Source organism: Aedes albopictus, chromosome 2, assembly GCF_035046485.1.
Source record: "Aedes albopictus strain Foshan chromosome 2, AalbF5, whole genome shotgun sequence".
NCBI classification, from domain to species: Eukaryota; Metazoa; Arthropoda; class Insecta; order Diptera; family Culicidae; genus Aedes; species Aedes albopictus.
The window spans coordinates 286,261,403-286,273,711 of record NC_085137.1 but is presented as its reverse complement, the minus strand read 5'-3'; the positions used below and the strand labels follow the sequence as shown (position 1 = coordinate 286,273,711).

The 12,309-nt window shown below is 39.5% G+C and overlaps 1 protein-coding gene and 1 long non-coding RNA gene across 3 annotated transcripts in view; both read right to left on the bottom strand.

Annotated features, from left to right (window-relative positions):
- Positions 1-12,309, bottom strand: part of LOC115266573 (homeobox protein Hox-C3a-like) — a 68,999-nt gene that overhangs the window by 21,240 nt on the left and 35,450 nt on the right. For both annotated transcript variants that reach the window (XM_062852014.1, XM_029872936.2), the window contains exon 3: positions 3,634-3,736. In XM_062852014.1, the coding sequence (XP_062707998.1) occupies positions 3,634-3,736 (103 nt within the window). The remainder of the gene's footprint in view (positions 1-3,633; positions 3,737-12,309) is intronic.
- On the bottom strand, positions 8,011-9,600 carry LOC134288153 (uncharacterized). The gene is made up of 2 exons (XR_009997775.1): positions 8,908-9,600; positions 8,011-8,831 (listed from the first exon to the last, which is right to left on the bottom strand). It is a non-coding gene; the product is annotated as an uncharacterized LOC134288153 (long non-coding RNA).

The window sequence follows — 12,309 nt, the reverse complement described above, 5'->3', positions numbered from 1 at the left end:
AGAGGTCTGAAGCCTTTGTTGCTTTCGATCACCACCAGCGCGAGTCTCTCGCTCGGACCACGCTGTCTTCTGGACACATCTGCACTAAATCCTCCGATCACCTTGATATTTTGTCCCGTCACAGTTGAAAAATCATCGTTTACACTGAACAACGGTCGGTTCGAGAACCACTTTCGATATATACTGTCGCTGATCACTGTTGCACATGCCCCACTATCTATTTCAAATTCTACCGGACGGTTGTCCACAAATAACGTTTCCGTCGCTTCTTTGCTACGCACTAATAGAGCATCGTTCTTCACCGAATTCAGCTGCATCCGAAGGTTAGCGATTTCTGCCGCCAAGTCTTCACCAGCACCAACCGTTCCTACGGTTTGGTTCTTCCTCGAATCCTGGCTACCACTACGATTCTGCTTTACACTTCTCGAATAACACACATTTGCTCCATGACCTTGCTTACCACACGCGAAACACTTCCAGTTTCTTGCTGGACACTTCCCCGACTCATGATCTCTACCACATTTTTCACACACTTTGCGCCGGCCATATTGATTCTTCTGACCCCCATTGCTGTTTCCGAACTTCGAACGACTTTTGCTACGACCCCGATTCTGTTTACCGGATCGCACCACTTGCGCGCCGAACACGTTTTCCCGCACTTTATTATCTTTCTCGGCTAATTCCCAATTAAGCGCTTCATCCACTGCCTTGTCGAAGGTTAGATTTTTCTGCTTGAGCAGGTGAGTGCGAAGCCTGCTGTCATAGATTCCGAACACGAACCGATCTCGGAGCGCTTCCGTCAAAAAATCACCGAATTCACATTTCTCCGCGAGAGCTTTCAATTCGACCACGTATTCCGACACTATTTGACCCGCTTTTTGATCTGCTTGATGGAACCTGTACCGCTCTGATACTTTATTCACATCCGGCCGGAAATGTTTCTTCAGCGCTGCCACTAACTCCGCGTATGTCTTGGTACTTGGATTCACCGGTTGCAATAGTTTCTTGAGAATGGCGTACGTGTCCATTCCAAGATGCGTCAAAAGGAACGCCACTTTTCTATTTTCCGGAATGTCATGTAAAAGAAAATGCTGAAGCATTCTTTCTTCATAGACTTCAAAGTCATCACCCGTGACGTAGTTTTCAAACGAACCGAAATTCATCGCGACCTTTACGTTACCGGACGATCCACCCATCACGTGTTTGGGCTGTTCTTCTTCGGCCATCATGGCGAGCTGCACTGAACAAACGATAGTAAAAAAACTTCGTTACGCGACACGTGCTCTTCAAAACTGGATACGCTTTTGTATCGACTCTCCCCGGCTGCTGATTCAATTGATCACGCGCACTGGATAAACGGTAGCACTTAACCTCACTCCGTTACTATACGAGCCACGCGGTCTTCACTGTTCAGGTTCACTTTTGATCGTCTCGTCACTGCTTTTTTCCACTTAACCTCGTCGCCAACTTTTATTGTATTCGGGGATTTCGGAGGTTAGGTTTCACTGGCACACGCGGTATACGTTTTAACGTTTTTATTCTTACACGCTATACAGTACTTACAATGTTGTTCGCTCGGAGAGCAATAGATAAAAGAGGCCTTCACAATGACATGGCTGTCCTTTTATATGATTTTACTAGGGTTGCCTGATGAGGCCTAATCTAGATCTCAAGGCGGAAATGAGTTACCGCTCAGTTATAGTCTAGATCATTATAACTAGATTACCATATCTAGATACACAACACTAGTCAAGATGGCTTTGTTAAACTCCAAAAGCAATGGTGGAAGATTCCAAAAACAGGGACCGAATTCTAGACCGCCCGATAGGTAGGAGATTGTCCGCATCACGACGGTTGAAAACCGAACGGACTCAATCTATACCAAAACTTCCGCATGACATTTTTGAGTTTAACAAAGCCATCTTGACTAGGAAACCTTGACCGATTGAACCCTTGAAAAAGGTCCCATACGGACCGAAACGTCGGGAAAAATCATAAACTAGTGTTTTCGATTCCCCAAAAGACTGCAAAGCCAACATTCCGAATCAATATCTACAGCTAAACCAAGCAGCTGAACGGACTTCGTGAAACTCGTGATTATCCCGCTCTCCTTATTACACCTTCTAAGGCGGTGTCAAACAGCAAGCACGAAAGACCTTCACCTTGCCGTAACCACAGCTGGTCTCGATCTATTGTATTACATGCCTATTTAAAATCTATGAACAAGTGATGTGTGGGTACGTGGCATTCGCAGCATTTCTGCAACACCTGGCGGATGGCGACCAGCAGCGTGGTTCGTTGTAGAGCGTTCACCCATGAGTCCAGCCTGATATTGCCCCACGAACTCCATTGATAGACGGCGGCATAAAATTTGAGAGTATCTTGCAGGTAGCGTTCAATAGTGTGATCGCGCGATAGTTCCCGCAATCCAACATGTCGCCCTTTTTTGTAGATGGGACACACGATACCTTCCATCCATTCCTCCTCCCAAATCTTGGTAATGACCCAGTGTAGTGCTCTCACCAGTGCTTCTCCACCGTATTTTAGTAACTCGCTTGGTAGTTGATCTGCTCCAGCGGCTTTGTTGTTTTTCAACCGGCCAACCTCCTCCTCAATCACCCTGAGGTTAGGGGCCGGAGTTGTTGTAGGGACATGTTTCAAAAATATCTGTTCGAAATCATATGCATACAGGGGGTGGCCAAAATGTTTGGGATAGGCAACTTTTTTTTCTCTCACAAAAAAAGTACAATATGCTGTAACTTTTCTTAGAGTGCATCAAAAAATCTACTATATGTGCATCATCGGTACAAATTTGAGCTCGACTGGTTATTCTTTCACGAAGTTACAACCGTTCTCGTAAAACACTATTTTTTATACATCCTAGTTTTGAACAGCCTTATCTCGGAAACTAGTGAACCGAATTGAATGAAATTTTGAAAGTTTATTAACAATATATTAATGCTTCACAAGTTATTAAAACATATGTACTTTTTGACCGTGAAAAAAAGGTAACATCGATTGACACTGTTTGGATCTTTTTCGAAAAAAAGGTAAATTTTTTACATCAATGTCATCAAATTTTAGTTTCGGTATCTAAAATTTTTTACTTTTGTTCTCGAGATAGGTATTTTAAATTTGTCATATTTTCCTCTATATGGGCAAAAAGGTCAAACCGGTAGAACTTTTTTTGTCGTTAGAAAATATTACATTTTATAACGTCGTATCAAGCATCAATATATTGTTGATAAACATTAAAATTTTCGTTCAATTTGGTTAACTGGTTTCCGACATATGACTGTTCAAAAATATGTTGCCTAAAAATAGTGTCTAACGAGAACGGTTCTATCTTCGTGAAAGATTAATGAATCGAGCGCAAATTTGTACCAATGATGCACATAAAGTAGGTTGATAAACAATCATAATTTGAGATTTTTCGATGCACTCTATGAAAAGTTACAGCTTGTTGAACATTTTTGTAATAGAAAAAAAAGTTGCCTATCCCAAACATTTTGGCCATCCCCTGTATATGTATCTAATTTTATAGAAAATGATAGGTGAAAAGGGATAATTTTCTTCCCAGACTATGGGTACTATCTTGAATGACTAATATATTTATTTTCACTGGTAAATTACCTGATAACTCCATTTCAGTGAGCCGTGGATAGTATAGGTAGGGTTGCCTCAAGAACTCCAACTGAGGTAACTGCGGGAAGTTCAACTGACCTCTAATATCTTCCTGGGAATAGAGATAAGAGATTATTAATGTAGGATTTTGCTTAGAGAATAAAGATCAGATTGTTGCGACTTATGACTACACAATTTTTAGGCTAGATCGTCCATTGTATGGGAAAATGTTTGGGCACGATGGTTTTTTTTTATGTTTTGCGCATCGCGATTGAGATTTATATGAAATTTTACAAGGAAATCAGCATGGTATTGTGATTGTTTATTCCTTGACATGTTTACATGGTAAAAATGAATTCGTGTGTTTACTACCTTTATTGATTAGAATGATCAAACCTTCCTGAATACCAAACGCTCTTCCACTTATAACTCAGTAAGTTTTATACCAATAGGAAGCAATCAGTGAAGTACTAGATTGAAAGTAGTGAGCTGGGTTTTTGTATGGTGAGATGATCAATTCTCCATTTCTGCAATAAAACGGTGCAAACAGCGTGGGTTATACGATTTCTTGCCTAATTTGATGATGTTTGAGCAAAAGTTTGGGTAACTGTGTTGTTGTATCATTTATTTCTTGCAACTTGAACAATACACTTACTCAAACTTTTGCTCAAACATCATCAAATTAGGCAAGAAATCGTATAACCCACGCTGTTTGCACCGTTTTATTGCAGAAATGGAGAATTGAACATCTCACCATACAAAAATCCAGCTCACTACTTTCAATCTAGTACTTCACTGATTGCTTCCTATTGACCTGATTTTTGATCTTTAAGAAAATTGAAGAAGCTTGGTTTTTATCGAAAATAATATGTTGATTATCATTGTGACTTCACCCAAAAAACCATTGATAGCACCCTCAGGCTGGAGCACGGGACCACACACTATAGCACGGGTTCCCAACCGGTGGTCCGCGGCCCCCTGGGAGCCGTGAAGCCAGTCTAGGCGGCCGCGATGTCACCAAAAAAATGTTAAATTTTTATTCTTCTTCTTTTTCTTCTTTATGGCTCTACGTCCCAACTGGCACTTGGCCTGCCTCTCTCCAACTTAGTGTTCTTTTGAGCACTTCCACAGTTATTAATTGGAGGACTTTCTTTGCCAGCCATTGCATGAATTTTGTATATTGTGAGGCAAGCACAATGATACACTATGCCCAGGGAGTCGAGAAAATTTTCTCGACCGGAACGGGAATCGAACCCGCCGTCTCCGGATTGGCGATCCATAGCCTTAACCACTAGGCTAACTGAAGACCCCCAAATTTTTATTCTATTTTGTGCAAATTATACAAATTTTTAATTTTGAATTCCCCACCTCCAAAAGTCCCAATTTGAGGAACAAGTATAAAACGCCTTCAGAAGAATTTGTTTTGGCTGCGCCGCTATTTTTCAGCTACGGCTGAATTTTTCACCAAATGTGAGTGTCGTATAAAAAACGTATCATTGATCGTCGAAAATTCCTCCCACAGTAAATTTCTGGTTACGTCACTGTACCCAAAAAACTCGGTTTCGTTCATTTAATTCATATTTACTTCTAAAAAAAATCGTTGGGTCCCAGATGTTTTGACAATGGGGCACGTTAGATGTAGTACTAGATTTTTAGTAATGAGCTGAATATTAGTATGGTGAGAAGGTCAATTCTCCGTTTTTGCAATGAAATGGTGCAAAAAGCGTGGGTATTATGATTCCTTGCCTATTTTGATGCTGTTTGAGCAAAACTTTGGATAACTATGTTGTTTATGTTGCAAGAAATGTAGAAAACAAAAACACTGTTGCCCAAAGTTTTGCTCAAACAGCATCAAATTAGGCAAGGAATCATAATACCCACGCTTTTTGCACCGTTTCATTGCAAAAACGGAGAATTGACCTTCTCACCATACTAAATTGCAGCTCATTACTACAAATCTAGTACTTCACCGATCTTTCCTATTCTTAAAGGGGGTCGCCACCTCAAAAAGGTTGGGAACCCCTGCACTATAGGCTAAGTCTCGCATTTAGTGTCATACGGGCGTATCTACAATGATCGATTTCTCTTCATCGATTTTCTCTTCGGATTATTCCGGAATTATACGTCCATTATTCGGTTGATCTCTCGGTGTGTTTCGGTGGAGGACGACTTGGACTAGCATCTAAAACAACAAGAACAACCAAAAATAATTTGCCGGATAAGTTATTAAGCAAACGAAAAATCGATCATTGTAGATACGCCTGTATGATACTAAGCGCGAGAAGTGTACCAGTTATCGCCATAGCAGTTCACTATTTGGCCATAGAGGCTATTTGAGATAATTCAAAATTTTGCATCATTTTAAGAGTTGTAATTATTGAATTATTGAATTGTCGTATATCACCCTTTAATGCAAAGAAAAATGTAATGCATCAATACATTGATAATGCTAATCTAAAGGATTATTGCATGACAAGTGTGGAATTAGTGCATTTCGCATTGCAAAGGTTGGTATTCAGTCTAATTTGTGCAATGATATAATGCTTGTGGTTACTTGGGTATTCATTACTTGCTCACACGTAGCATTTTCGGCTTCGTGCATTTTGTTGTGAAAATGAAAGTAAAAATTGCAGCTGGGTGCGCTCCCATTTTACCTTAATGATTTTTAAATACCGTAAAACGGGGTATCTTTGATAATGCGAGTAACTTTGATAGTGCGACAGGCATTGTATAGTTTATCTTATAACTACGATTTCTCCAATCAGTTAAGAAAAAGGCAAACGTAGATCAATTTTATACATATGAAAGTTCATCTTAGACGTATTTTCATTAAAATCTAGTGTATATAAAACTTTTTGGGCAAACAATAAAAATAGTTCATGTATTTGTCATTTGTCAACCCCTTCAAACAATCTGAGATACGACTTCGTTTCAACTATTTTTTTCAATGAATGGCCTCTTATTCTTGATAAATCCATCCTAGTAGATTCCAAATCTGGCCTTGAATATCTTAACGAAGTGCGTTTTTACGAAATGGAAGCAATTTCGAAATTGGGACATAAATACACCGATAAACGCCTAAAAATACGCAATGTCGTTGTAAATTCATGTAGTTAAAGCTGTGTTGCTCAAAATTTGGTAATAATACATTCAAAAACTGCCCAAAAAAGGAGAACTTATCATAAATAGAATGTCATCATATGTTGATGTACCGTTAAACATATACAAGGGATAGACAAAATGATCGGGACAGGCAAAATTTTCACTTTTCAAAAAAATGTTCCACTAGCTGTAACTTTTTGAAAAGTGCATCAAATATTCTCAAGTTTACCAACTAGTTGTGTATAAGTGGCTCAAATTTGGAAAAGATCGGGCCATTCTCCACAAAGTTATGAAGATTCTTGGAAAAGGTATAATTATTCGATAGCCAACTTTGAGCTGTTATATCTTCGGATTCAATGAACCGATTGCAATGAAATTCTGACCATTTCTGACTTATATAATGAGCTATGAAAAAGCATTGACATGAATTAAAATTCTTGATGATTAACCTGGGCTTGTTAGGGGAATATCTGTAAATAAAAAGAAAATCGCGTTAAGTACTGTCCTTTGAATTCCACTAAGAATTTGCATCCTTTGACAGATCTGTATTTCGACCTCAACTGTAAGGTCGTCTTCAGTGTCTTGTCGAGTCAAGTACAAGACACTGAAGAGTTCTTCAGTGAAGACGACCTTACAGTTGAGGTCGAAATACGTATCTGTCAAAGGATGCAAATTCTTAGTGGAATTCAAAGGAACAGTACTTAACGCGATTTTCTTTTTATTTAAAATTCTTAACACGGTAGAAAATAATAAGGATTAGATTATTTTTCTAATAATACACCAAATCATCCAAAAATTCAAAATCGTTTCAAAATTTGTAACCGTTCGTAAACTGTTCACGAGGAATTTTAAAAGCGCGGTGGCTTAAGCGCCACTCTCAAAGAGAGACCACCGGTCGTGTTTAATTTTGCCCGACTTTGCTAGAGACTTTCTCACTCAGGGACGGTTTTGAACGGTTCATGGAAATAACGGCAGAATTTCTTCGAAAACGCAAACTAAACTCCAACTCTTTCACAGGCTAGAAGAACTTATGGAAAACCTGGAAGGGATGCTTACTCATTCGAGCGAAAACGGAATCAAAACGTAACGGACTGTAGTGAGTATGTTTATTAAAAAAGCAATGTGAAACGTAACGGAACTGAACTAATTTCAAAAACTTTAACTATTTATTTTAGCAACTTCATTCGTATTGGACGGGAAATTCGTAACGGAATGGAAAAAGAGCAAACATGGCCATGTAGAAAAAAGCTCTTCACATACCTGCGCAGGTTTTTGGAGTTGCGATGCTCGATGACGGGTTGGCGTAGCTCGACGACTCGACGATGGTGACTACCTCGATGTTCGGCAATGGCGACAGCAGAATGGCGGCTGCCGACGAGTCCGTGCTGCGATTTGGCGCGCAGCGTCGACAAAGGGACCCGTGTGCGGTATGGCCGAACTACCGGTGCGGAGGGAGTGGCGGCTGGACGGAAGCTTCCGATTGTTGGACGAACGAGAGAGCTTCGGCGGATGCCGAGCGATTCCCGGGATGGTCTTTCTCCGGTCAATAAAGGCGCAAACAGAGCCCAGCGACCCGGCTTCGCGTACTATGCTTCCAGCTATGACCGAGCGGGGAATGCCGCAACCTCTATCTTCCTAGATACGGACCGGGTTCGTGACGTGCAATTGGCGACACGCTGCTACGAACCGGCTCTCGTTGATTCCGGCCCACGGGGTATGACGTAAGAGGGCCTTACCGTCGGTGATTGGCGGCCGACGGGAATACTTCGCTACGAAGATGATTGAGCGACTTCACTCGCGCCTCCGTTTGACTGCCTTCTGAAAGGCGGGCCTTTGCTGGGCACACGGGTCGGAAACGATGACTCACGGACGAAACTGGCGGTCCAATCCGCCTACGAAACCCCGATTCGGCGAAGGATACCGCCGAACGACGACGAAAAAACCAGCCGTACGAAAAAAGCGCTAGGCGCTACACGTCCAACAGGAATTCATGTTAATCTTAAGCACTTTTAATTTAATTATCAAAAAATTACCTTTTTTCGTAGTTCAATTCCTTCGAGAAATAAATCAATTGCAGAAATCGCGAATTTGCGGACCTCGGTCCTCTAAACACGAAAGAAATCACATAGAAATACGTTTAACATCACTTATAATCTTTTTAAACTCACTCACTACTTTTACCTTAGAAATTGGAGAATAACTTTCACCAAAAACTCAACTAGACTTCAAACTTCACTTCAATTAAACTGACTTAAACTCAACTCAAACTAAAATCAAACTTGGTAGATACTTCGAATTAAATTCGCGCACTTCTGTCTTCCAGCCGATCTTGTAGCGAAATGATCGATTTGAAGCAATCGTTGCGCTAAGAAACTGTGCCGCTTTTCAAAAGTCCCACTATTGAATTAGATGACTATTATTAAAAATCGCGCCAACATTTTCTGCATGGCGATTTTCATGCATGGCGACAAATTTGCAGTATGACTGTAATTCGCCAGAAAGTAGATACGCGCCATTAGCATTATGCTATAAAAGTTCAAATCACGTAAGCTTTTACAAACGCTTCGACATACATGAGCATAAGTAACAGGCATGGACCAATTTTACGAACAAATAAAATATTTCTTTATCGTTAACATTAATACAACACAAATTGAAATAAATTGTATTCTATTTATTTATTTTATTCCATTAAATTAAACTAAAAAACGCAAAACGTTACATCACCCCAACCATTTTTATGAAAATTTGATCAAGAACTTGATCAAATTTTCATAACTTAAAAAAAAACTCAAACGTTGCAACTAACAAAACTTAAAAACTGAACTGAACTGAACATACAATAACAGATACTAAGGTCATTCGTTCATCGACGTAAACTATCCTATTCAATAATCCTTGAAGTAACCTAAACGTAACGGAAACCATGATCAAACAACGGAATTTTTTCCGTCAACCACTTGATCACTCAACGGACTGCAATTAAATGCCACATCGAATACCATTTCGACCCACTGTGCATTTAAAATTGCCTATATACGAACTTCTAACGTGACCACAATACGAATTCTACCCATCAAATTCAAATTTGACGCAAAACATAGAATTCGAACCAAATTCTAACCAAACCGTAACGGGAATATCGAACAGACCTATAACATCGCACGAACTTGACAGCTTAGCGAACTGTCACTGCCACTGTCAATCGCGGTCGCTCTGGCGATGAAAAATACTATGCCTCCCCGACCATCGCCTAAACGTCAGTCAGAGTGGACCAAAACAAAGTGCATCGAGCCGGAGTCGCGAAGACGTAGAAATCAGCGGAAAAAAACGCGAGTTCGCTAATTTTAATCAGGATATTTTTAAACGGGGGGAGTATTATTGTTTAGAACTTAAATTAGGTGATTTTCAAAAGAATTTGTTGCTTTGTGTTGTGTTTTCTTTTCTTTTCCAGGGACATAAACGTGGGACAACGGAGAACCACGGAGATAATCAGCAAAACAAGATGGACGATTTTGGGATCAATTAAACTGAAATTAACAGGAAAACGGAATTCAAAATAGATGGATGTGATGTTGAACTTGGATGGAACTACCGGGCTATGGCAAATGACGAGATGGATGGTTTAACAACTGATTTTACTTATGAATTGGAAAAGATAAGGTAAGAAAACTAATTAAAATACTAAAAAAAAAAAAAAAACAATTTACTCAACAACATTCTGATTTTAGGAGGACAACAAAACGACACAGGAAGGAAAGCAACAATAACAACAACACCAGGCGCTATAAAAAAGGAACTTTGAGCTTTGGACATATGACGACAAATGGAGGAACAATGACGACAATTCTTGGTGAATTCATGGTGAGAATACTTTAAAACCATACTTTAAGACTCCTAATATAGATTTTATGATAGTGAAGGCTAGGTCGCGATTTTTTGTTAACGTTTACTAACACTAGCTTCAACATACCATTGTTTACCATCGTTTGTGGTGGATTTTCCCGATGTATTTTGTTATTTCTTTCTTGTACATTCCGACTTTCGTCTCATGTCATAGCTTGATCATATTTTCCTTAAAATTTCTTCAAAAAGTTAGCATGAAATATTCCTAAACTGTTGTTTTTCTCATCTACTAATTCATAACTATCTCCTAAAGCTCTTCTAACGTATGCTTCTGTATATTTCGGTGCCAACTTAGCACAGAAATCCTTTGATTTATCAGATTGAGTAGTATTTTTCTTCAAAACCTTCTCTCCTACTTGATAAGATGGAGCTTTCTTATTTGAGCGCAAATTGTAGTATTTCGCTTGTTTTTGGTACGCTTCCTCTAAGTTCTTCCTTACTTGTTTGTATAATTGATCTCGTTCCTGATCATTTAGGGTTGTATTAGCTAAAACGCCTCCGTTCCTTAATCTTTCGTACTCTGTTCCATTAGAAATCATATTGCGTCCAAAAGTCAAAAAGTACGGCGAGTATTTAGTGGAATCATGCACAGAATTCCTAATTGCACATGCAATTTCCTGAAGATTATCGGTCCATTGTTTATGGTTACCTTTCAAGGAAGCTCTTATGGCCGTAGTTACTACCTTATTCACTCTCTCAGTGTTATTTACCTGAGGATGGTAGGAGGGAGTTAACCAATGCTTTACTCCATGCTGTTTCAACAACGCAGCGAACTCCTTTGAAGTAAATTGTGAGCCGTTGTCAGTTAAAATAACTTCTGGGGCTCCAAACAGTAAAAATATAGCTTGCTTTAAAAACTGAACCAGTGATGATGCAGTAGCTTGCTTAAAAGGTTGGACCATAACAAATTTCGTAAAAACGTCAGTTACTACCAACAGACAAGTACATCTAGCTTTCCCCGAGGGAGGAAAAGGTCCAACATAATCTAATGTAATAAATTGCCAAGGATAATCACAAAACTTCTTTTGTGATCCCATTGGAGGAGTGGGATTTACATTTATCCCTTTAGAAGTTTTGCATGCCAAGCACTCCTTACAAAACTTCTTAATATCTGAGGCCATTTTCGGCCAATAGTATTTTTCTTTAAGCGTTTTGAGGGTTTTTTCGTATCCAAGGTGGGCTATGTTGTGGGAGGACTCAATCAATGGCTGTCTTTCAGCTTCTAAAGGATAATATTTCCACTCAAATCGCTTGTCCCTGAGTTTTGATGAATCTTCGACAAATTTGTAAATTCTATCACCCGAAACTTTAAAATTTTTGTATTGATGAGGATTTTTTCTAATATTTTCCATCAGATCAGCATATTCATCTTCTATGACTTGAAGAGAGTCTATCCGAGATAGGCAATCTGCTAATATGTTATCTTTTCCCTTCCGATATTGCAGATTAAAATCATACGATTGCAATTTCAGTGCCCACCGAAGTAGTCTTGAATTTGCATTTGCTGCTGTAATGGAAAACAACCAAGTGATACTTTTACAGTCCGTGACCACTGTAAAAGTTGTCCCCTCAATGTAATGGCGGAAGTTTTCAATTGCTAAAAGCACTGCCAGACATTCCTTTTCTGTAGCAGCATATTTTCTTTGGGCACTGGATAATTTCTTACTAAAGTATCCA